Source organism: Podarcis muralis, chromosome 18 (assembly GCF_964188315.1).
Source record: "Podarcis muralis chromosome 18, rPodMur119.hap1.1, whole genome shotgun sequence".
NCBI classification, from domain to species: domain Eukaryota; kingdom Metazoa; phylum Chordata; class Lepidosauria; order Squamata; family Lacertidae; genus Podarcis; species Podarcis muralis.
The window spans coordinates 13724349-13746688 of NC_135672.1; the positions used below are offsets into that span (position 1 = coordinate 13724349).

General features: G+C 50.9%; 1 protein-coding gene across 8 annotated transcripts in view; it reads right to left on the bottom strand.

Annotated features, from left to right (window-relative positions):
• MYO9B (myosin IXB) overlaps positions 1-22032 on the bottom strand; it is a 45314-nt gene extending 23282 nt beyond the window's left edge. For 6 of the 8 annotated variants that reach the window (XM_077921945.1, XM_077921946.1, XM_077921943.1 and 3 more), the window contains exons 1-9: positions 21896-22009; positions 9865-10758; positions 3660-3754; positions 3348-3410; positions 2720-2819; positions 2106-2206; positions 1692-1821; positions 1223-1312; positions 205-321 (exon numbers count right to left, since the gene is read on the bottom strand). In XM_077921945.1, coding sequence (XP_077778071.1) covers positions 205-321; positions 1223-1312; positions 1692-1821; positions 2106-2206; positions 2720-2819; positions 3348-3410; positions 3660-3754; positions 9865-10713 — 1545 coding nt within the window. In that variant the 5' untranslated portion in view covers positions 10714-10758; positions 21896-22009. Of the gene's footprint in view, positions 1-204; positions 322-1222; positions 1313-1691; positions 1822-2105; positions 2207-2719; positions 2820-3347; positions 3411-3659; positions 3755-9864; positions 10759-13948; positions 13969-21895 lie in introns of those variants that run through there. The other 2 variants (XM_028714138.2, XM_077921940.1) reach the window with 2 other exon arrangements.
• Positions 22033-22340: the final 308 nt, after the last annotated feature.

Genomic DNA, 22340 nt, shown 5'->3' on the forward strand with positions numbered 1-22340 from the left:
GTTTCATAACTGCTGCAAACCATGATGCGTGTGTCTGTGTGCGCGCTATGCAGAAATCACGATGTGGGGGAAACCGCGAAGCCTGCCATTGCCTCTACATTCCAGACATCGTGATATATCAGCATATCGCAATGTTTAGCTGGCGACGTCGAAAAGCAAGTATCGCCCAGCCCCCGAGGCTGCCGTTGTTCCCTGAAGACATACCACCACAGATTCCTCCATGTCCTTCTTGTTGAGGAGTGCGTGGTTAATTCGCAGAACGATCCAGTCGAAAAGGGCGCTGTAGAGAGACTTGGCCATGGAGTCGCGAGCCGTGACGGCCTGCAGGTTGGAGAAAGAGGCACAGAGGAAGGAGCGCTGAGGAAATCTCGGAAGATCAGGCTGGAGGGAGCCCTCTTGGTCCTGTTCCCACACTGACTTAACCAGACGCTCGGAAGGGAAGCTTCCAAGCAGGACCCGCGCTCCTCTTCGTGTTCTTTACTTGTACATCAATAGACCTCAGGGCAGTACACAGTCTAAAAATACCCACAGCATACGAGTCCACCAAGATCAGTGTTGTCTACACTAACTGGCAGCCACTCTCTATGGCTTCAAGCAGGGCATCGTTCCCCAGACTGAACCCAGGCCTTCTCAGCTCTGTGAGGACCCCTGGAGGGTTCAGTCCAGTCGAATTTGACTTTGGGGTGCAGCGCTCATCTCTGCTTTCAGGCTGAGGAAGCCGACATTTGACCACAGGCAGCTTTTCCAGGTCATGAGGCCAGCAAGACTAGACTGCTTCAAGCGCAACGGGACACCGTGACGAGTGCCAGAGCGCATGGAAACGCCATTTACCTTCCTGCTGCAGCAGTACCTATTGACTCGCACTGGCGTGCTTTCGAACTGCTAGGTTGGCAGGAGCAGGGACAAAGCAACTGGAGCTCACCCCGTCACAGGGATTTGAACTCCGACCTTCCGACTGGCAAGCCCCAGCGCCACCCACGTCCCATCTGCTGTAGCTGTATCTCTGTGACTCCTGCTGTTATGACACTTCTCTCCTTTTTTTTTTTTTAGTTGTTTTCTTTCAAATCATGAGAACTGTCCTAAGGCAGCTTACGAAAACCTCGAAATAAAGAAGCCCATCGGCTCAGCTCACCCTGTAATCCAACCTATTCCTAAAAAAATAAATGTTGCCTTTCTCTGTGCTCTATCAGTAACACTCGTTGGCCAGCGCACGCCAACTCACCTCGCTGAGGCTGTAGGGCAGGATCAGCTTGTCGTTCACCGTCACCGTTTTTCTTTTCGTTAATACTTCCACCAAGATTTCACGTTTCACCTGGGGAGCAAGATCAGGAATGCCTGACCTGAGAGAGGCAGACGGAGCCAGCCTGCAGTGGTTTTGCTACCCCTTGGGCCAGAGCATCCCCCAGGAACCTGCTCCCTCAGTCCATGAAATACATCCATTAGATATATGGGAGTTTGGCATCTGGAGGGCCACATATATCCCCCCCCCCCAAGATAAATCTCCACCACTCCTGGATCACTTTTAAACTCCAGGGTGGAGAACTTCCGTGGCCCTCCAGAAAAGAAGAATGAGAGAACTAAATGTTTGGGAGAAATAATAAATAAAATGTTAGGTGTCTCTGTCCCCTCCATACCGCCCCCCCCCCCGGCAATCAATTGGCAGATTTTCTTAATGAGGAGGAGTCTGGAACCTTCAGGAGCTGGGAGAGAATGTCCAGCACTTCGGGGGGTCCGACCTCCAGGCCCTCGTCCCGACCTGCCGCCCGCTTCTTGTAGGTGACGTTCCCCAGGTACAGAATAGCAGACAGGACTGAAAAAATCCTGGAGAAAGATAAACACAGAAAGTAGAGTTGAAGGCACCAGCTTGCAGGTGCAGGTGCCCAGAGCGGCTGGGGCAACTCAAGTTAGATGGGCGGCATAATAAAAAATAAAACTGGCTGCAGCTTTCTAAATATCTGGGTAGACTTGACTAAACAAAAATGTTTTTAGCATGGGAGGCTTCCCTTTGGGGTATCTAGTTATCCACTGTGAGAACTGGACACCCTGTGAGCCTGACCCCCCCCCCCCCCCGTTGCAGGGCTTTCCCCATGTTCTTATGTACGTACTGCTTTTTGGTCGCCGGAAGGAAGCCGACCATCTCCATGGCTTGCTTTAACCGTTCAAAGTCGTGCTTGAGGTCTTCCCCATCTTCAATTTTCAAGTTATGCTGCAAGAAGAAAAAGGCGAATAAACGACTAAATCTAAGCACAGAAACAAAATCGTGGTCTCCCTCAAAAGATGGCGCATGTTCCTTCCTTGGAGGTTTTTAAGCAGAGGCTGTGGCTGCTTCAGCTGAGATTCCTGCATTGCAGGGGACTGGACTAGATGAGGTCCCACCCAACTTTACAATTCTATGATATGTGTGTGTTAGTATTAAATATCATGAATAAAACAAGGATAACTTTTTTTATTAAGAAAAGAAGAGGGAGGCACGTGGTGCTCAAGAGTGGGGCGTCCAGCTGGCTGCATCAGGCCTGACCCGGCTAGGAAACCCTCCTCAAGACACGTGGCCTCTGGCCTTCTGGGGCTGAGCAAGGCGATCCCTGCTGAAGACTTGAGTGGGAACAAAGGAGGTCTGTTTGGGGTCCCCCCCGCCACTACCTCTGGAGCGTGGGGCAGACACAAAAGCGCCTTTGCCATCTGTCCCAGCCAGGCTCACATGAGGAGGGCCTTTGTGTACCTGGTTGAGGTAGAAATAGTCTTCGGGTTGCTTGAGGTGGAATTCCTGACGCTCCTCCTCGCTGACGCCCAGCAGCAAATAGTAGAACACGTGGTAGTTCCTTCGGGAAGGAGAACAAACACACACACACACACACACACACACACACACACATACACACATACACACGCCTGTTAACAGAAGCCGCTTGGCTCGCTCTTTTCATAGCTTGCGCACCTGAAGTGGATCCAGATTGTCTGTAGAAGACGGTCAACGGGCCCCCTGGACAGGTATGGGCCTCTGCAGATTTGGGAAGTTATCTGCCCGTTCCTGTTTACACCCCTGAGTGTGCCCATTTTATCTTCACAACAAGCTACACAGTGCATTAGGCTTAAAGGCAGTGTCTGGCTGTTGAGATTCAGTCCCAGGTCCCAGGGATTTTGCACGTCTTAATAGATTTCTGGCTTCTAAATTATTTGAGCCCTCCCTCGTTCATCCACCCTTATCTCTCCTCGGTTCCTACTCTGGGTGCACAGTAATAATAATAATAATAATAATAATAATAATAGTTTATTAGTGATGACTTTCCCTTTTCCGAATTGTAAAATGCACCATGTATTTCAAGTTAAACCACAAACTTTCTCCTCACCTTTCGTTCTTTTCCCGGGACACCAAGCGAGATTTTTCAAGCAGGTACTTTTCAACCACAGCCCTGGAATCCACCAAGAGAAAAAAAGAGTGAATGGGGGGGGGGGGAGAAAGAGAAGCTGCCCCCCGCAACAAGGCTCTATGGTGCTAGAATCCGTGGAGCCAGGCAGGCCATGTTCCTTATGAACGACATTGGGGGGGGGGGGGAGAGGGGTTTTCACTTCCAGCAATATTCTGCTGGGGGAGGACAGCTGCTTCGTGAAACAGCGAGGACAACGACCCTCCCCCCCGAGAGCCTGGAAGCCGCACTCACCCCCGGACAATGCCGTTCTCCAAATAGTTGACCTGGATGAATTTCCCAAACCGGCTGGAATTGTTGTTGTGGGCCGTCTTTGCGTTTCCAAAGGCCTGCAGGGAAGTGAGATAATGAGGCAAATGTCTGCAGCAAAGTTCAGAAATGACTGACAGGAACATTGGTCAGTTAAGTATTTTTACTTATTTACTTGATGGGGGGCAGCTCCCCCCCCCCCACTCATGGGCAGCAGCTCTCGGGGTTTCTTGCTGACAATCCCAGTCCTAAGTGGATTGAAGCTGGGACATTCAGCGGTAGCAAAGCCTGCGCCCTATCACTGAGCTGTGGCCCTTGCCCTAAAAATAATGTACGATTCTAGTCCTCATGGTCTACAAACCATGGTCTATGCTTATAAAGGGCTGAATTGTCCCTCTTCCCTTCTCAAATAACTAAAGGCAGCCAGGATTAAATCAGAGATTTTCTGTACTCAGCAGGTGCTAGGCTCTGCTGTTGACACAGCATTGTTACGGATAGAGTAACAAAGCTCTTTTTCTCTCACACACACACAGCTCAAAGTGCTGGCAGCACATCACCCAGTCTTATTTAAATCCAGAAAACCGTACTATATAAATTTATCATGCTTGTAAAACAAAGTTCAGCATCGGTCCTCCTTTGGACCCCATCAGTGAGGCCGAGAGGGAGGTCTTGTTGTCTGGCAGCCCATGCACCCTGCCCAGGTTTGCGCCCCGTGGAGGTTGCGGTTTGACTTCACCCCCAGAGGTTCACGCTGCTGCCTCGTGAGACAGATGGATGCCAGAAACGAGGCACGGAGGCTGGACCAAAGAGCTTTCTCACCTACTCCCCTCCTGCAAGTGCGCACACACATTCATGCGTTGTGGCAGGCAGCTGGCTGCAACACCCGCAACACTTAGCATACAGCTCACAGGCCTGGGCGGAAACCAACCCCAAACTGGGGCTGACTCATTTATCCTAGAGTCCCAGAGCCAACACAACATCCTTGTGACATCAGAAGAATAAGCAAGGCTCTTTCTTTTTTTAAAAAGAGGAAGTTAGGGCCTTCCCTCACCCTCCTCTCTCAGAAAACCTGTTGACTCGATGACCTCCTCCCCATCAGCTGCAACCCCCCGGGCTGAACCCAGGAAGAAAGTGAGAAACGGAGGGGAGAGAAGGCGAAGTGACAAAAACCACACCAAACAAAGAGCAAAGGTGGCTTCCAGAACAACCCCAAAAGGTTGCAGGAGGGAAGGGAGGGCTTTGGTAGGAGGGCTGGTGCGAGACAACAGGCAGCCTCCTGTGGGAGGGAGTTCCACAGTCTAACCCTGCATTTTCTTTTGTCTGTCCTGAACCTTCCAACATTCAGCTTCACTTCATGAATTCTAGTGTTATGAGGGAGGGAGAAGAACGCACTTTCTCCAAGCCATGCAGAATGTTATAAATTGGATAGTCACCTCTCACTCGCCTTTCCTCTTTACTATAAAGACCCGGATGCTGCAATCTTTCCTCACAGCTGAATGTCTGTTGGCTGGATGACTAAAGAAGGATTTAGGTCAGGGGTGGGGAAGGTCTGTGGCCCTCCAGATGTTACCAGATGCCACCACCACCATCACCACCACCACCACCACCTTCCAAGACCTTTGACCCTACTGGCTTCAGGGACTGCTGAGAGCTCAATTCCCAACTCCCTGCACTTTAAATTCCTAGATTTACGCAGGCTCCATTTTGTTGCAAACCGACAGGTTTTTCGTTGCTCCAACAGGATGCATTGAGGTCATTTTGAGAAACACCACGAATTTTGAACTGGGAAGCCTGGGTTTAAAAGCTGCCCTGACCGATCTCCCAATTTCCTTTCCTCTCCGCCCCTTTTACAATTACCCATGTAAGCCGCCTATGGTTTTCTGAAAGGAACCCAAGAGTGTGATGACCTCATCTGTGTGGTATTTAGCCCAACTACAGAGCAAATTCTCCAAAGCTGATTAAAAAAAAATAAAAAATAAACCCAAGCTGGGCCATATAAAGTCCCCAAACCATGTCTGTGGCAGCGAAGTATGGCTATTTTTGAGAAAGGGTATCCACCTACAGCCTCTCAGAGAACCCCCCCCCCCACAAAAACCCAAAGTAAGTTGCTAGATTAAGAGAACGAAAAAGAAACGCTCTCCAAAATGCTACCCACAGTGCCAAGGCAGAATCTGTGCCACAAAAGGCTGCCAGTAGCTCTCTTCCCAGCCCCCCCCCCCCAATTTCGTTGGACTTCATCCCCTGGCGAGTCCAGTGGCGCGGAAGAAGTCGTCCCCGAAGCCATGGGCTTGAGATGAGTCTGGCTCAACGCAGAACTCTCTTCCCCGTGCCAGAAGGCAAGCATGACTCCGAAAGCATCAGAGCAAGAGCCCTTTCTCGGAAACTTTTAAGAAATGAATTTCTGGAGGCAGACGTGGGTGGGTGTGTATGTGTTTCTTCCCAACTACTGCACAAGAATCTCAGCTTCCCAGACAGCCTGCAGCCACACAGGCATTCTGGGAGGAGTCCCTGCATTTCCTTATGATATTTCAGAGCACCTGAAGACCCGTAGTGCTATCTGCCGCACCCTCCCAAAGGCACCCATGATGTCTATGCTCTGATGCCACTGCTGGGGGCAGCAGTGCTACCAGTTGCTGGAAACCACAGGAGGAGAGACGGCTCTTGCGCTCACGTCCCCCTAACGTGTGGGCTTCCCAGAAGAGCCGTCCACTCGGGCGCTGGGCTAGACGGGCCGCTGGCCTCAGCCATCAGGCTCTTCTTAACTTTCCCTCAAATGGAACCTGAAAGATTTCCCTTCCCCTCTCCCCCTCCGAAAGTCTGAATGAGTTAGTAGCAACCAATGCCATGCCGTCAGCTGATCCCGAAGGGGCTCCCCACAGCGACCTCCTTCCTGTTTTGGCCGACAGACCACAAGTGGAAGAAGCTCAAAGAGGTAGCCAAGCCTCAGAGATCTTCACTTCTGCTTTCTGGCGGAGGTGGGGAGGGGAGAGGGAAGGACAGACGCACCGTGCAGGAGCTCTGAAGCCTCCTGCCCAAGTCACTTTATGAATGGAAGGCAGCGCCTGTCTCTGTTTGCCAGCTGAGGTGGAGCCTCCTTACCTGGGCTTAAGAAATCAGAGGTGCTAAGAGAGTGGAGCTTATTTAGGTGGCAGAGCAAAATCGCAAGCCTTGCTGAGAAACTCACTAGAGCAGCTTTTCTGAATGTTGCTGGACTACAACTCCCATCATCCTTGACCGCTGGTCCTGCTAGCTAGGGATGGTGGGAGCTACAGCAGAGGACGGGGGGGGGGGGGAGCACCCGTGGCCCCTCCAGATGCTACTCCCATCCTCCTCCACGGACGACTGGGCCATGCTGGCTGCTGGGTTTGATGATGCTTGGGAGCAGGAGGGTATCTGGGGGGCCACAAATGTTTCCCCAGCCCCAAGTTAAGAGCTCTTGGGCTCAGTTCCTGCTTGTGGCTTTCCTGCAGGCGTCTGGTTGGTCACCGTAAGAACAAGGATGCTGCCCTTTGGCCTGACCCTGCAGGCTCTTCTGCTCTGGTGATCTCAAGCAAGCAACCACAGACCTGGGAGTTCCACAGTACAAATAAAATATTCAGATAAAAATACGGAGACATTTGAACATAAGGGGCGAGGACAGCAAGAAGCCTGAGCCAGCTGGCTTGAAAGCTCAACAGTGGCTGTGTCCCGTCCCCCCAGTTGTTATTTTCTGCTTTTAACAGTATTTATTTTATTATGTTTCTGGAACCCCGCCCAGATTAAAGGCTCTAAATGCAAGTAATAAATAGAGCTGACTGGTCTGCAGCACAGGAAAAGGATTATTATGGTTATTCTGAGGAAGGCAAGAAACTGTCTCATCCCAGTTCAGACTAATCCTTTGTTTAGCCAAAGGTGGTCTGCGCTCTCCAGGGGTCGTTCCTTCCTACCAGGAGGTAACGGGAAGAACCAGGGACAGTCTGCCTGCAAAGCGGCTGCTCTGCTACTGAGTGACTGGCTCCCTTCTCCAGTGGTCCTTAACACCTTGAAACCTGAGCTGCAACCGGAAGAAAGTCTCTCAGATGCTCCTCCCATGTATAGGAGGAATAGAGTGCTTTCCCTGCATGCTCCTGAGCTGAGCAGATGCCTTCTCTTTCCATTTTTAAGCACCAGCTGGCAATTTGTCTATTCCTTCAGGCAACTAGGAATACACAACAGCTGGATCATTTTTTTTACTTTTATTTTTTATACGGTTTTATGTACTACTATTGTAAACTGCTCTGGGGTGTACAGGGCGTTACGGGGGGGGGGGGAGACCTCTGGTGGGGGACATGTCATGCTCCTTCTGGCGGTAGTTTGTCCACCTTTGGTCCCCACCCTGCACTCAGCTGTCAGCGTGCAGTAACGGCCGCACTCTGGAAGCGGCTTCAACTGGCTGGCTCAACCAGGCGAGGGGTGTTGGTGGGTCTCAAGCCCTCAGGGGATTCCCTTGCATGTGAAGACAGGCTCCAGAGGAAGGAGTGGACGAGAGCAAGAGGGGCTCCAACGGTAAAGAAGGGGGTTTCTGCCCCTGTTGTAGAGGGAAGTGAGGGGCAGGTGGGGCTTGCCCATCTGGGAGAAGGGAAACTCTGACCCTAAATCTCCTCTACCTTGTGGGAGATCTTGGGGAGAAGAAAAGGCTCAGGAGCAAACCTTCCGCAAATCGAGAGTCCCTAAGGCATTTGGACGGCGCCTGGTGTGCTGAAGTGGTAAAACGGCGCAGGCTGGTGTTGGGAGCACACTGGAACTCTGCAAGGACCCAGGAGTGACAGAAGCCGCTCACCTGAGCTGCAGCCAGCCTATTTGAGGAAGAGGGTTCTTTGCTCTCTGAGGATTAGGAAACAGAAGCAAGCATGTGACAGAAAAAGAGCAGTTGGGGGGGGGATGAGAAAGAAAGGCCTATGCAAAGCAGAGTGTGCAGTGTGCAGAAAGGCTGGGTCTTGGTGGAGACTTTTGCTGCCTCTCGCTCTGATTAAGTGAAAACCAAGCCATGAGGTCAGCTTCAGCTCAGGACTAGAAAAGAAAACAGCAACCAACATCCAATGACCCCCCCCTCCCCTACTCCTGTTTCTTAATCTCCATTTGTGAAAGACGGCATGGGTCAAATATGACTAAATAAGGAGAGGTCTTTGAAATCCCGGGGAAAAATTTGGTGAGGGGGGGAGGAAGATGCTGCTAAGGAGAGGGTCAGGAGGAGAGCCCTGCACAGAAAACAAAGCAGCGCCCAGCACAGAGGAAAAGGCCCCGTCTGAAGACTTCCTTCCTCAGAGCTGTCCAAAACCTCAATAGGGAGCGGCTTAAAAACCCACATCAGAACATCCGAGGAGCCCTGCAGCAGCCGAGTCCAGGCAAAGCGAGCCCATGTAGACCAGCTTCCCGTCCTGGCAAAGGGAAGACTGCAAGCAGGAGCTGGGGACAACAGAAGCATCTCTCCTCACTGGTGAATCAGAACACAGCCTTCGCGGCTGGTAGCCCTCGGCAGCCTTACACAAAGCCGTCATCATGACAGCCCGTGGGAGCAAATCCTACGCTGGCTCCCCACTACGCTTCCAAGTGTTGGTGCTGACCTTGAAAGACCTAAATGGCCTCAACCCCGTATAGCCGAAGAAGCGTCTCCACCCCCATCGTTCAGCCCAGACACGGAGATCCAGCTCCGAGGACCTCCTGGCGGTTCCCTCCCTGCGAGAGGTGAGGTTGCAGGAAACCAGGCAGAGGGCCTTCTCGGTGGTGGCACCCTCTCCCATCAGATGTCAAGGAAATAAACCACTATCTGAGTTTTAGAAGACAGCTGAAGGCAGCTCTGTATGGGGAAGTTTTAAAATGTTTGATGTTTTACTGTGCTCAATTTGTTTCATTTGTTGGACGCCACCCAGAGTGGCTGGCGCAACCCAGTCAGATGGGTGGCATATCAATAATTTTGTTGTTGTTGTTTAGCCAAGCACTGGGTAAAGATGTACTGTACTTTCTTATGCCTGCCCTGAATCTCCCGTAAGGACCTAAGAAGATTCAAAGCGAGCCCATCTAGACCAGCCACCCATCCTGTCCCCCAGTGGCCTGAGCTCCACAGAAACAATCCTCCCCACTTGAGACCCCCAGAGACCGAGCCCATCCTTCCCGGTTACAAAAAGGACTTGACAGAAGAGAGAGAGAGAGAGTTTTACGGATTGCCTTTCACCTCCAGCACCGGTCCAGCGCCCAGAATGGTCCTCTCCACCCCGCTGGCGTAGCCCTTCTGGCTGAGGGCGGTGAGGCAGTGGATCAGGAAGTTGGTGCTCTGCGTCTTGCCGGAGCCGCTCTCCCCGGAGATGACGATGCACTGGTTGAGGTGCTTCTTCAGCATGGTGTGGTAGGCCACGTCGGCGATGGCGAAGATGTGGGGCTCCAGCTTGCCCAGCTGGTGGCTCTCGTACATCTGGACGTACTTGGGGTTGTAGATGGGCAGGAACTTGAAGGGGTTGATGGCGATGAGGATGCTGCCGGCGTAGGTGTAGATCTTCTGCTTCAGGAAGCGCCGCTTGAGGTTCTCCAGCAGCGTGGCCTCCGTCAGGTTGGGCAGGTTGCACAGGTCGTTGACGTCCTCCTGCAGCCAGGGGAGGAAGCCTCGCTCGACCAGCCGCCGCGCCTCCTCCCGCCCCTCGTCCTCCCCGGAGGCCAGCTGCAGGTGGACGTACTTGATGCTGCCGTCCGTGTTCCTCTCCTGCAGCAGGAAGTAGTAGCCGTCCTGCCGAGGGTGCTCGTCCTGCGCCCGCCGGGGCCACAGCAGGACCCTGTGCACCGGGGAGTCGTTCCCGTCCAGCACCCACTCCTCCCCGCCCGACTCCTTCACCTCCACCAGCACGTAGTGCTTAGAGACGTCCAGGCTCAGGGAGCCGATGACGTCCCGGATGACGTCGGCGGTGGTGGCGTCTTTGGTTGCCGTCACGCGGCAGCAGGAGGCGCTTTCGGCTGAGAGCTGGGGGTAAATATGAAGAGTGTAGGCCGCCTTCTCGGGGCAAGCTGCACCGCCGGCATCTTTCGCGCTCATCCTGCCTCGGCATACCGCCCTGGGCTCAGCTGCGGGGCTGGGTATCTGGAAGGAGAAGGAAGGAGAGAGGCGGGTCAGGGGGGGAGCCCAAAGCGGAGGCGCTGGGCAATGGACCTGGGAGACCAGGGTTCGAATCCCCATTCGGCTATGAAGCTCACTGGGTAACTTGGTCCAGTCTCTCTCTCTCAGCCTAACCTACCTCACTGGCAGCGTTAGAAACTCAAAATATATAAGCAGGGCGCAAAACGGCTCCTTAAAGCAAGGTTGCAGTCGCCAAAACGGAATGTCTAGTTGCCATTTTGGGGCAAGACAGCTCATTTTTTCAAATGATGGACTGACTGGGACTGAGTGAACATCTGGCTAGTTCAGAGGACAACCCTGAGCTAGGTGAGGAACTTTGAAAGATGGCGGAGATGTCAGGCGCCATCCTTGGTCTGACTTGAAACAAGGCAGCTTTCTGTGTTCCTACAAACAGCAGCAGAAGCATCTGCAGAGACGAGGTGACCAATGTGGCTGGGAGTCAGCAGCGTCTGGAAAGGGGCCAGGGCCATTGCTCCTGGGGCAGAGATGACACGCACCCTCACAGCAGGAACATTCAGTTTGCACTGTTTGCTACAAGCTGCTCTGAGTCTCTGCGGCAAAGCCTGGGCAAAACAGACCCAAAATCAAACTCTCCAATACACAAAAGCTGCTTTGGATGGGGAAGATTCAGGAGAAATGGCAAAGGGGCACATATGACTTTGTTTTTTTAAGCTCCTTGAAGACACCAGCGTTGCTCCAGGTCTAGGCAAGTCCAAAGTATCATCACCTTGGATTTCTGATGTCCCAAGGGACATGGTACAATGTGGGGGATCTTTCCCACCTCAGGGAAAATTTCTACAACACATTTTTCAGCGGAAAATTTTCTCCCATTTTAAAAGAAATCCGTAACATCAGCTAGCGACATTGTAAGATGCCAAACTGGGCAGCTGGAATGAACACGGCAGTAATCAAATCTGCAGATCAGAAGCTGCAATTAGCTTCTTTCACGTGATTAGTCTGAAGTGGTACATACATTCACAGTCAAGGATGGTAACAATTCCGAGTGCCTTCACTTTTTCCCTTAAAATCCGCTGTAAGGAATGTTATTGCCATATCTTGAAACATTTGCAAGCATTTCACTTTCCAATGGTTGTATCAAACCAAGTTCTACTCAAGAGTAGACCCCCCCCCCCCCGTGATACAGATGCAACGGAGTTTGTAATGTCCTATAACTTCATTGGGTCTACTCGTTTGATACAACCCTTAAAAAAGCTTCCAGTTTGTTTAGAGCAGGGAGGCAGAGAAGCACGAGGCGACAGCAGCCACAGCCGTCCAACGGACAGCCCAATCTCAGCACCGGTCCACAGGCGCAGAGGGACCCCAACATGAAGTGCAGATGGACAGTGACATTTTTTTAAAGAGCCCTATGCACACAGAATTAACCGCAGTTCTCGATGGGAGGAGCCACACCTTGAGACAACTTGTAAAAACAGCCCAACACTGAGCTGTGAGAGAAGGTAAAAACTCAACGCCCAAGCAGGTGGGCAGGGTGAAGGAAAGCAGCCCGGCCGAATCGCCAGGGTCAAGCTGAAAGGGGAGTTGGACGGCCCTTTGCACCCCCCTTCCAACTCTGTGATCCTGCTATTCTCCAGAACATTGACTCACAGAGCCAGTCGCCAGGGTCGGTTTCATACATTTTTGTGCCTGGAGCAGAAGAGCAGATGGGTGTCCCCTTTCCCCAAGCGTACCCTCCTCCGACCAAGTTATTTTGGCGTCTGAAACAAGAACACCTCACCATCACCTGTCCTGGGGAGCAAAATGAAGCATTGTGTTAAAAACTTAAGAGAATAGCTTGCGCTTCCCAAAAACGGACATTCAGAGGCACCATCATCGCTTACAGCCTTTGATGGTATATTTGTCTCGATTTGGAGCCATGCAAATTGGAGATCATTACTAACATCTTGTGGGAACATATTCCGCTGCGCCTATGTGAATAAGGTCTTCCTTTCGTCTGCCCTGAACCTTCCAACATTTGGCCCCAAATTCCAGGGCGACAATGGGAGAAGACCTCTCCCTGTCTGCTTTCTCCGCACCACAGATATACAGCTTTTAGTATGCCTTCCTTGCTAATACAGCAATAACGAACCATTTACAGCCTTTTTGTGACACCGAAAGTCAGCTGTCAGCTGCCCATCACGTTGTGCTCAATGGGAGAGGCAGCCTGGCAAGGTCTGGGTCCATCTGTCACACCAGCCACACTCAGTTGACATGACCACAACCGGCCCCATCATCTTATCATCAAGGAGCGCTTGTCCTCCAGGATATTCTGAGCCACAGGAGGAAACAAGCAGCTCAATAGCCCCCAGGGTTTTAGCAGGCAGCAGTGCCATTCCAAAGATGCTCTCCCAAAAGCGAGTCCTGAGCCTGAAAAGCAGCCAGGCACCATCAAAGCAGCACAAAAGAAGGCAGGGAGAGCCAGGCCGAGGGAGGAGGGTTCGCTCTCATTTCTTCTCCCCAAAGGAGACAAGAGAACAACATGCATTGTCATTAGGCCCAATTAAAAGGTCACAAAGAACCCAGGAACGTGTGCAGTGCTCTGCAGTGTTTTATGCAAGATAAGGTTAAAAGGTAAAGGTAAAGGTACCCCTCCCCGTACGGGCCAGTCCTGACAGACTCTGGGGTTGTGCGCCCATCTCACTCAAGAGGCCGGGGGCCAGCGCTGTCCGGAGACACTTCCGGGTCACGTGGCCAGTGTGACAAAGCTGCATCTGGCGAGCCAGCGCAGCACACGGAAACGCCGTTTACCTTCCCGCCAGTAAGCGGTCCCTATTTATCTACTTGCACCCAGGAGTGCTTTCGAACTGCTAGGTTGGCAGGCGCTGGGACCGAGCAACGGGAGCGCACCCCGCCGCGGGGATTCGAACCACCGACCTTTCGATCGGCAAGCCCTAGGCGCTGAGGCTTTTACCCACAGCGCCACCCGCTAGATAAGGTTACCCCCGGCTAATAGCCACAATGGAGATAGTTGCAGCAGTAGGCCCTGAATTCTGGTCACTGGGTACCACAAGTGGGGAGAGTTGTTCTTGAGCTCCTGTGCCTCTGCCCCCTTTTTCCAATGAGTAGGGAAGCGGCATTTCTCCTTCCCTCCCATAGGAAATACAAAACAAAATGGGCAGCCTTGTTGCAAACCCTGGAAGGCAGCGGGACGGTTTACCTGAGCCTCAGGAAGATGGCAGGAAAGGGGGCCGCAAAGAGGAACGGGTGAACGGCTGCCTCCCCATTGGCAGAAGCGAGGCAAGGCACCCACCCCAAGGCCGTTTCTGCGACCCGTCGATTTAGCCAAAGCAGGCACCCCGTGCTGCCTGAAAGGAGAGTCCAGGAACAGACACGGCTTTGTCTCTTGCTGCCCGTGGGCTCTGGCGGAACAAACCGGCTGCAACGTGACCGCTTAGGAAACACGCCTACTTAGGGGAGAAGTCAAGGGTCAGGCAAATTCTCCTCCCCAGGCATGTCTTGAGTTCTTACCAGAGTGGAGGGAGGCCGCCCCGCTCTCAAGGCAAATGAGGACCCGGAGAGCTCACTCCTTCCTCCCTTCCTTCCAAGGGGAAGGCATGACACATAGGAAACTCAGCTTACTTCTCCTTCAGCTAAGCCACGGAGGGGAAGCTGTGGAATCGCTTTCCTCCGGAGGTTTTCAGAAGGCTCTGGTGCCAGCGAATGCCCTTTCCTGGGCACTGAGAACTACAGCTTCTTCCAATTTGGAGCAATGGTCTGTTTGCCGAAGGAGGGCCGCTGGGTTAAGAGGAGGGAGCTGCTATTTAGGCTAGAGCCGAAGCAGCAGAGAAAAGGGAAGCAAATTTCTGGCTTCGTAGAAAGTAATTTGCCGGAGCCTTTTGCAGACAGAAATTCTGAGGCTGTTTCTCAAGGCCCAATGCTTCCCAGCACAACCTGACGGAAAGCACCTCGGCGTCAAAGGATTCGCAAAGCGCGCAGAGAAGTCTTACCTTGTGCATATCACAGCCTCTGGAAAACAGGGCAGAGTGTCTGTCCCCATCCCATCCCGCCAATCTGTCCGAGGCAGCGGTTTAGTCTACATAAACCCGTAATTTTGAGCTGCATGTTTAACCAATGAATCATGCCAAGGCTAAAAAGGGAAAGCTACCATTATAGCAAAACTGGGCAGCCGGGGTGGGGGTGGGTGGGGAAATAAAAGGCACATTTCTGCAAGTGAACCACTTTGGCTCAACAAGTTCTTCCCTGCTAAACTGGGATTTATTGCCGCCCCCTCTGGAGGAGGCAGAATCGTCACAGAAGCAACAGCCTCAAATAACTCATTCAAAAAAAAACCCTCCATCGACCCACACACTTTATTTACAAATATGGGCCTTTCTGTCCCTGCCGACAGAGATGGGAGATTTCTGAAGGTTCCCGGAGTTGTGAAGGGCAGAGATCCCAAAGCTATGGCAAAAGGAAACAGGTCCACTATAGAGGAACTCCAGAAGCTGCTCTGTACCAGCTCAGACCATTCACTCCACCCAGCTCAGTATAGTCTACACTGACTGGCAGCAACATCTCTCCTGGATTTGGGACAGGAGACCACTCCCACCCCTACTTGGGGTTCCTGCGGACTGAACTTGGGACCGTCTGTCTGTCTGTCCCACCCCTGAGCAACTTACTTGATTTTTATGAGAAGGGCAATAAGATTCTAGTCCTCATGATTATGCCTGAAGGACTGGTTTAAACAGGAAGCTGCTGCACAGAGTCAGACCACTGGTTCACCTGACGCTCAGCATTGTCTACACTGACAGGCAGCAGCCCCACCTGGAGATGCCTGGGATTGAACATGGTGCCTTCGAAGGCAAAGCAGGTATCCTACCACCCAGCGACGACCCTTGAGCATCTTGGTTGCCCTCCTCTGCACACCTTCCAGCTTGCCAACGTCCTTCTTAAATTGTGATGTCCGGAACTGGACCCAGGATTCCAGGTGTGGCCTGACCAGGGCAGAACAGAGTGGGACTAGGACTTCCCTTGATCTGGACACTAGACTTCTGTGGATGCAGCCTAGAACAGCATTCGCCTTTTTTGCTGCTGCATCACACTGTGGACTCGTGTTCAGCTTGTGGTCCACTAAGACCCCCAGATCCTTTTCCCATGTCTTGCTAGTGAGCCAGGTATCAACCTGACATTTGTCCCTATGGAAATTAATTTTGTTTGGGTCCAGTTCTCCAATCTGTTGAGGTCACTTTGAATTCTGATTCTGTCTTCTGCGGTGTTGGCCACCCCTCCCAGTTTGGTGTCATCTGCAAATCTGATGAGCATCCCAATTCCTTCATCCAAGTCGTTTATAAAGATGTTGAACAATAGGCCCAGGACAGAACCCGACAGCACCCACTTGTTACTTTTCTCCAGGATGATGAAGAACCATTAATGTGTACTCTTTGGGTTCAGTCGGTCAACCAGCTACAAATCCACCTAAGAGTTACTTCATTCAACCCACATTTTACCAGCCTCCTCACAAGAATATCATGGGGGACTCCGTCAAAAACTTGACTGATATCAAAATACACTCTATTCGCAGCATTCCCCTGATCCACCAAGCTTGTAACTCCATCCAAAAAAGAAATGAGGTTTGTCTGACATGACTTGTTTTTGAGAAACCCATGTTGGGTCTTAGAAATCATGGCATCCTTTTCTAGGTGCTCACAAACCGACTGTTGAATTTTCTGTTCTGGAACCTTTCCTGGTAGCGATGTCAAGCTCATCGGTCAGTAGTTACCTGGGTCTTCTTTCCCCTTTCTGAAGATGGGAACCACATTTGCCCACCTCCAGTCTGTAGGGACCTCACCTGTCCTCAAAGAATTCTCTAAGATCATAGACAAAGGCTCTGAGATTACATCCGCACACGTTCCTTTAGCACCCTTGGGTGCAGCTCATCAGGCCCTGGAGATGTGAGTTCACTTAAAGCAGCTAGGTGTTCCCATACCACCTCTTTTCCTACACTGACAAGTTAATGCAAATTTTTGCTTTTCAAAAGCAGACAATTCAGCTTTGGCGGACTCACACTATTGTAAGATAGCACCTCTCTCTCACACACACAAACAAACACACACAGAGAGATCACAACCATTAGGCCTGGGCCTAAAATATTTAAGGAGCTTCCCTTTGAAAGGCAACAGGACCACCTTTGAGAGCTGTATTGTGTTACAGCAGCTCCGCTAAAGTCCAGAGCTTCCATGCTCCATTTCACTACCAAAAAGGCTTTTGAGAGCATTAGGAAACACAACTAAGCACACACACACAAGAGGAGGACTTTGTAGACATGAATGGATTTTTTTTTTTTTTGAAAAAACAAACACAGACCCAAACAACAACAGCAAGGCAGGATTTGCTAATCCCTGTGCAAACATTGGGCAGTTCAGTGCCAAGGGCACAGGACTGTGCATAGTTGCAGCACAGTGTTTTACAGACTGCAACTGCTTCACTGATTATCTGTTAATTATTCTATAGAATTTATGCTGTAGTTGCAATGTTCTATTGTGCTCTCTCATGCTATTGCTATTTATTGATTGTGAGCAGCTTTGGGGTCCACTGGAATGGAAATACAGGAAATCAAATCAAAAGCACACACAGCCAAGGGAATCCTACACTGATCACTGATCATGTCTGCATAGGTTGTATATAGGAAGGCTGGTGAGTTGCAAGTTTTTCCCATCTGCAGACTCAAAGGCTGGGTGGCGGTGTCAGTTTCTAAATACCTCATCGCAGGTCTTGTCTTTTAAACAGAAAGGAACAAAGAGAGAGAAACACAGAGCTTTTTTAAAACCTAGAGCCTTGAATATGAATGCTCAAGATCAGCCACTGAGGGGCTGCTCCCGCCGCCCCGTATGTGATTTGAACCCAGGGCCTGCAGCCAAGAGTGCTGCCCCACTCAATACTTCCACAGAGGGAGTGAAGCCACAGAACTTCCCTGGCAAGCTGAGAGCTCAAGTCCTGGGGCAGGGTCGGAAATTGATGTCTAACGCTGCACTCTCAAAAAAAAGGTCCCCACAAAGAAATTTAAGATCTGTCCGGGTTGGAGTCTCCTCAACCCATGAAAGGGTGGGCTAGAAGCAAACGACTCAAGCAGTTTGTTCATACTCTGGATTATTCAAGCTAACATCGTCCATGAATCACTCTTTTCCACAAAAAAGGTGCTGTCTGCTTGAAGTTTCAGCCACCAGATATGTGCGTCTTCTTCAGCAGACAGCGTGTAACCCTCTTTCAATTATTCAGGGAGACAAATGTATAAGGTTGTGTGGCAGGTCTGAGAGAGGAGCCCAGAGGCCTGGCGCTCTGCCCCTATCACACAGCCCAGACGCTTTGGGCTTTGGTTTGAGTGACACAGAAAACGGACTGAGTCAACCTCTGAAGGAGGGGGGGGGGCAGGCGGGAGAGAAGAAATCTCTTTGTTTAGTCAGCTAGTCATCCTCCAGACGCAGAGAGCAAAAGGCATGGCTCACTTTGGAAGAGAGAGGAAGTTATCAAGAACATCTGCAGCTGAAAAATGCAGAGGGGAAGCAGGGGGGGGGGGGACGGAGAGGGGAGAAGGCAGCCTAGGAGGCTCCTGCATCAAGGGGCCTCCTCCAAGTTTGGAAGAAAGAAAGTGGGGACTCCCCCTGCCTTCCGCCACCCCACGCAAGAACCAGCGCCTCTGAAGTCGGAGGTTAGGAAAGGTCTTGCAGCGAGAGGCTGAAAGCAAGAGAAACCATGCAGAAACTTTTAAAGACTTTCTTTTCACAGCTGACAGCCACACACAGCCACCCAAGGTGTCTGCTTATCAGACTGAGAGCACTGGGGTATTTAATCCACATCCCATCACTTCCTCAAGCCAGTAGAGACAAGAGCTCTCTCCCTCTTGTTCTCATGAACACCTTGAGCGAGAAGGGAGGGTTAGAGGTGGCAGCTGCACGGCTGGCGAGGGGGCAAGGACAGAGGAAACCTCGCCAAAATCCCACTTTGAAAAATACAATCAAGCATTAGAGGCCTCCTAACCAAATTTATTGGGCATTCCTCAATTCAAAACGAAACGAAACCCTGCTCTCCCTCTCTGCACAGAACATCCATAAACGATGCTCTGCTTGTGTGTTGACACCCGCCTTGCCTCAGAAGCACCTGCACCATGAATTTAAAGCGCACCCTGCCCCAAATGAGAATTCTGGAAACTGTCGTTTGCCCCTCACAAAACTACAATTCGCTAGATTCTAAGAGTGCCTCCATTGAGCCACACTAGTGTTGTGTGTCCCCCCCCCCACTTTCTCCTTGACAGGGAACTGTCAAGAAGTGAAACCTCTTCAAAAACGGAGCAATCCAGAAGGCCTGGCTTGATATGTCTGGTATTTCTTGCCCTAACTTATCCCCTCCAGATGGGGGGGGGGGGCTGGTATGTGCAGAGGGGGTGTGGGGGGGGAGAGAAATCTGTTAGTTACAAAGTTGAGGCAAGACGCAGAGGCTGCTGCCCAAACCACATAAGGGTGTGAGCGCTCTGCTCTGCTCGATGGAAGGCTGCCTCATGATATCATCTTCGGACGCGCACACAACCCGACCAGCCCAGCCTCTCTTGAGCGCTGGCAAGTAAATTTCAAACAGACACACACACACACACACTGGGGGGGGGGGGGAGCTAGGAGAGCAGTGGTGCCAACTGGCTGCTTTAAGTTCTTCCCTAGTCTGCCAGGGGGTGGAAATAAACAAAATCAGACAGCCCCCCCATCCCTTTCCTGCCACTGTAATAAATCCAGACGCATTGAGGGGCTCCGAATGGGGCGGCCCTATTAGTAACGCATCCGCAAGGCAAAGTGATGCAAGATGGCACAGCCCCCGCCGGATGGGGACTGCTCTCCAGAAACCGGGATCCGTGGCCCAAGGCTGCTGGCGGGAGAGCCCAGCCACCAACTCCCAGCCTTAATTGCAGGGAAGGGAGAAGAGTCACCCAAGGGCCTGGCAGAAAGCGGCAGGAAACAGCCAGGATCTCCCAGCTTGTACACACCAGGCCCAGCACCTGAACCAGAGGCAGCAGAAGGGCTCCAAAATGATGCCACTTCTTCCTTCCAGCACAATGAACCAATTCCCGTATTTTTTGCTCTATAAGACTCACCTTTCCCCTCCTAAAAAGTAAGGGGAATATGTGTGCGTCTTATGGAGCGAATGCAGGCTGCGCAGCTATCCCAGAAGCCAGAACAGCAAGAGGGATCGCTGCTTTCACTGCGCAGAGATCCCTCTTGCTGTTCTGGCTTCTGAGATTCAGAATATTTTTTTTCTTGCTTTCCTCCTCCAAAAACTAGGTGCGTCTTGTGGTCTGGTGCATCTTATAGAGCGAAAAATACGGTAAGTGGAGCAAAAGGTAAAGATGCCGTCACTCGCACTCAGCCCTGATCCGCACGGACAAAAAAAGATATGTAGAGGCAGCTCACAGGGTCCCTCTCTGGACCTCAAGATGGGTAGTCTTGATGATGATGATAATAATAATAATAATAATAATAATAATAAAGCGTCCAACTACCTGCAACCCCCCCCTCCCGTGCCCCCAAATCTCTCGGCTTTCAGGTAAATCCCTCACCTTGGGATCCAGGACTGACCAAAGAAATCACTGTATCACACACAGTATGTACTGAAATGATGGGATTCAGTCTCACGATATGTCGCGATGGAGGACTCTAAAATAACAACGGGATCGTAGAGATGGAAGGGACCCCTGAGGGCCATCTAGCCCAACCCCCAGCAAGGCAGGAATGTTTTGCCCAATGTGGGGCTCAAAAATTACCTTGTTTCCTTACCCCTTGAATGTGATGCTTTTATATTTCTCATTGTTGTAACACTCTTTTCCATTGTTTTTAAATCTTTCCTAGTATACTTAACGTATCATGATGTGTTTTACGCTCTCTGTTTTCTTCCATATCTTCTCTACTGGTCATTGACCGAGAGAAAGCAATAAAAATATTATACACACACAGTGCTTTTTTCTGGGGGGGGGGGGGGCGTGTACCCCTAAACATTATGTGAACCTTTGTACTTTGTTTACTGTATCCCCACCCCCCATTTGAACTATAAAATGGTGATTTTCTGGAGTCAAAATGAGAGCACCCCTAAGCATTTTTTTAAGAAAAAAAGCACTGTATATAATAATATAGCAAAATATAGTACAGTATAGCATAGCATAATATAATGCAATGTAATATGTATTATATAAATATACACACATATATGTTATACACACACAAACATAGCATATCATACCATATATTATATTACATTGTATATGTATGTACTGTATAACACAGTACATACATTATATATACACACATATACACATATATATGCTACATATACACAAACATATCATAGCATACCTTATATTTGTATGCACCGTATAACATAATGTATATATGATATATACACACCCATATACATGTTATATACACCCAAACATATTACACCATACCATATATTGTATTATATTATATATGTTTGTACCCTATATATATATAACATAATATATATACACTATAATATATATAATATGCATTATATATATATATATAAACCAGACTGTCCCCCCCCCACAAAAGCCCCTCCCTCCTAGGAACCCCCCCCCAAACTACCTCAGCAAACGGGAAACCCCATGTCTGTCTTTGCTGCCCCCTTGGACATAACATTGGGGAGGGGGGAGCTAAGCCTTTGAATGGGGCTTCCCTTCAACTTCTTTCTTTGAGGCTCCCTCGGGGGGGGGGGGCGTGTGTGGAAGAGAGCGGCGAAGGGGCCTCGGACCTGGCTTTTTTATCATTATTATTATTCTGGGGGGGGGGGTGTCTTCTAAACTCCTTCAGCCTCAGTTCCCCCCCAAGGGAGACACCTTCTTAGAGGGGGGACACGAAGCTGGGGGGGGGGAGAGAATTGTGCCACCCCCCCAAAGCCTCTTCTTCCCCCCAAAAACATTACCTCAGAAACCCCCAAATCACCTCATAAACCCCCATATTTAACTCAGAAACCCCCCAAGTGAACTCATAACCCCCCCAATTGCAGTACCTCAGAACCCCGCCCCACAGAAATTACCTCAGCAACCCCTCCCAAAAATTACCTCAGTGCCCCCCAATTTACCACAGACCCCCCCCCCCTCATGTTTTACCTGAGCGCTGTCCCTCTCTCCGCCCGCTCCTCCGGGCTCGCTCCCCGCGGCTGAGAGAGGCGACGGCCGGGAGCCGCCTCGTCCCGCCCTCGCTCCCTTCCCGCCCACAGCGGAGGCGGCCACTTCCGGGTTGGACGACGCCACGGCGCACGCGCGGAAGGCGGGGGCAGGAAGCGGAAGGAGAGGGAAGGCCGCGCAGGCGCAAACCGCGCAGGCGAAGCCCGAGAGGCGCCCGGTGCCCTTCCTTTCCTGGGAATGGCTAAAAGTTGGGACTCAATAGTTGTTTGTTTTTTTGTGAATTATTGATTATTCAGAGATATACAAAAGAGATATGGATCTTTCATTTTGTAAAATGTTATATTGATATTTTTTTCAGAAACATACAAAAACGCATACCCACCACTAAGTAGAAATAAAAATTATTACTGTATTATTATTATTATTA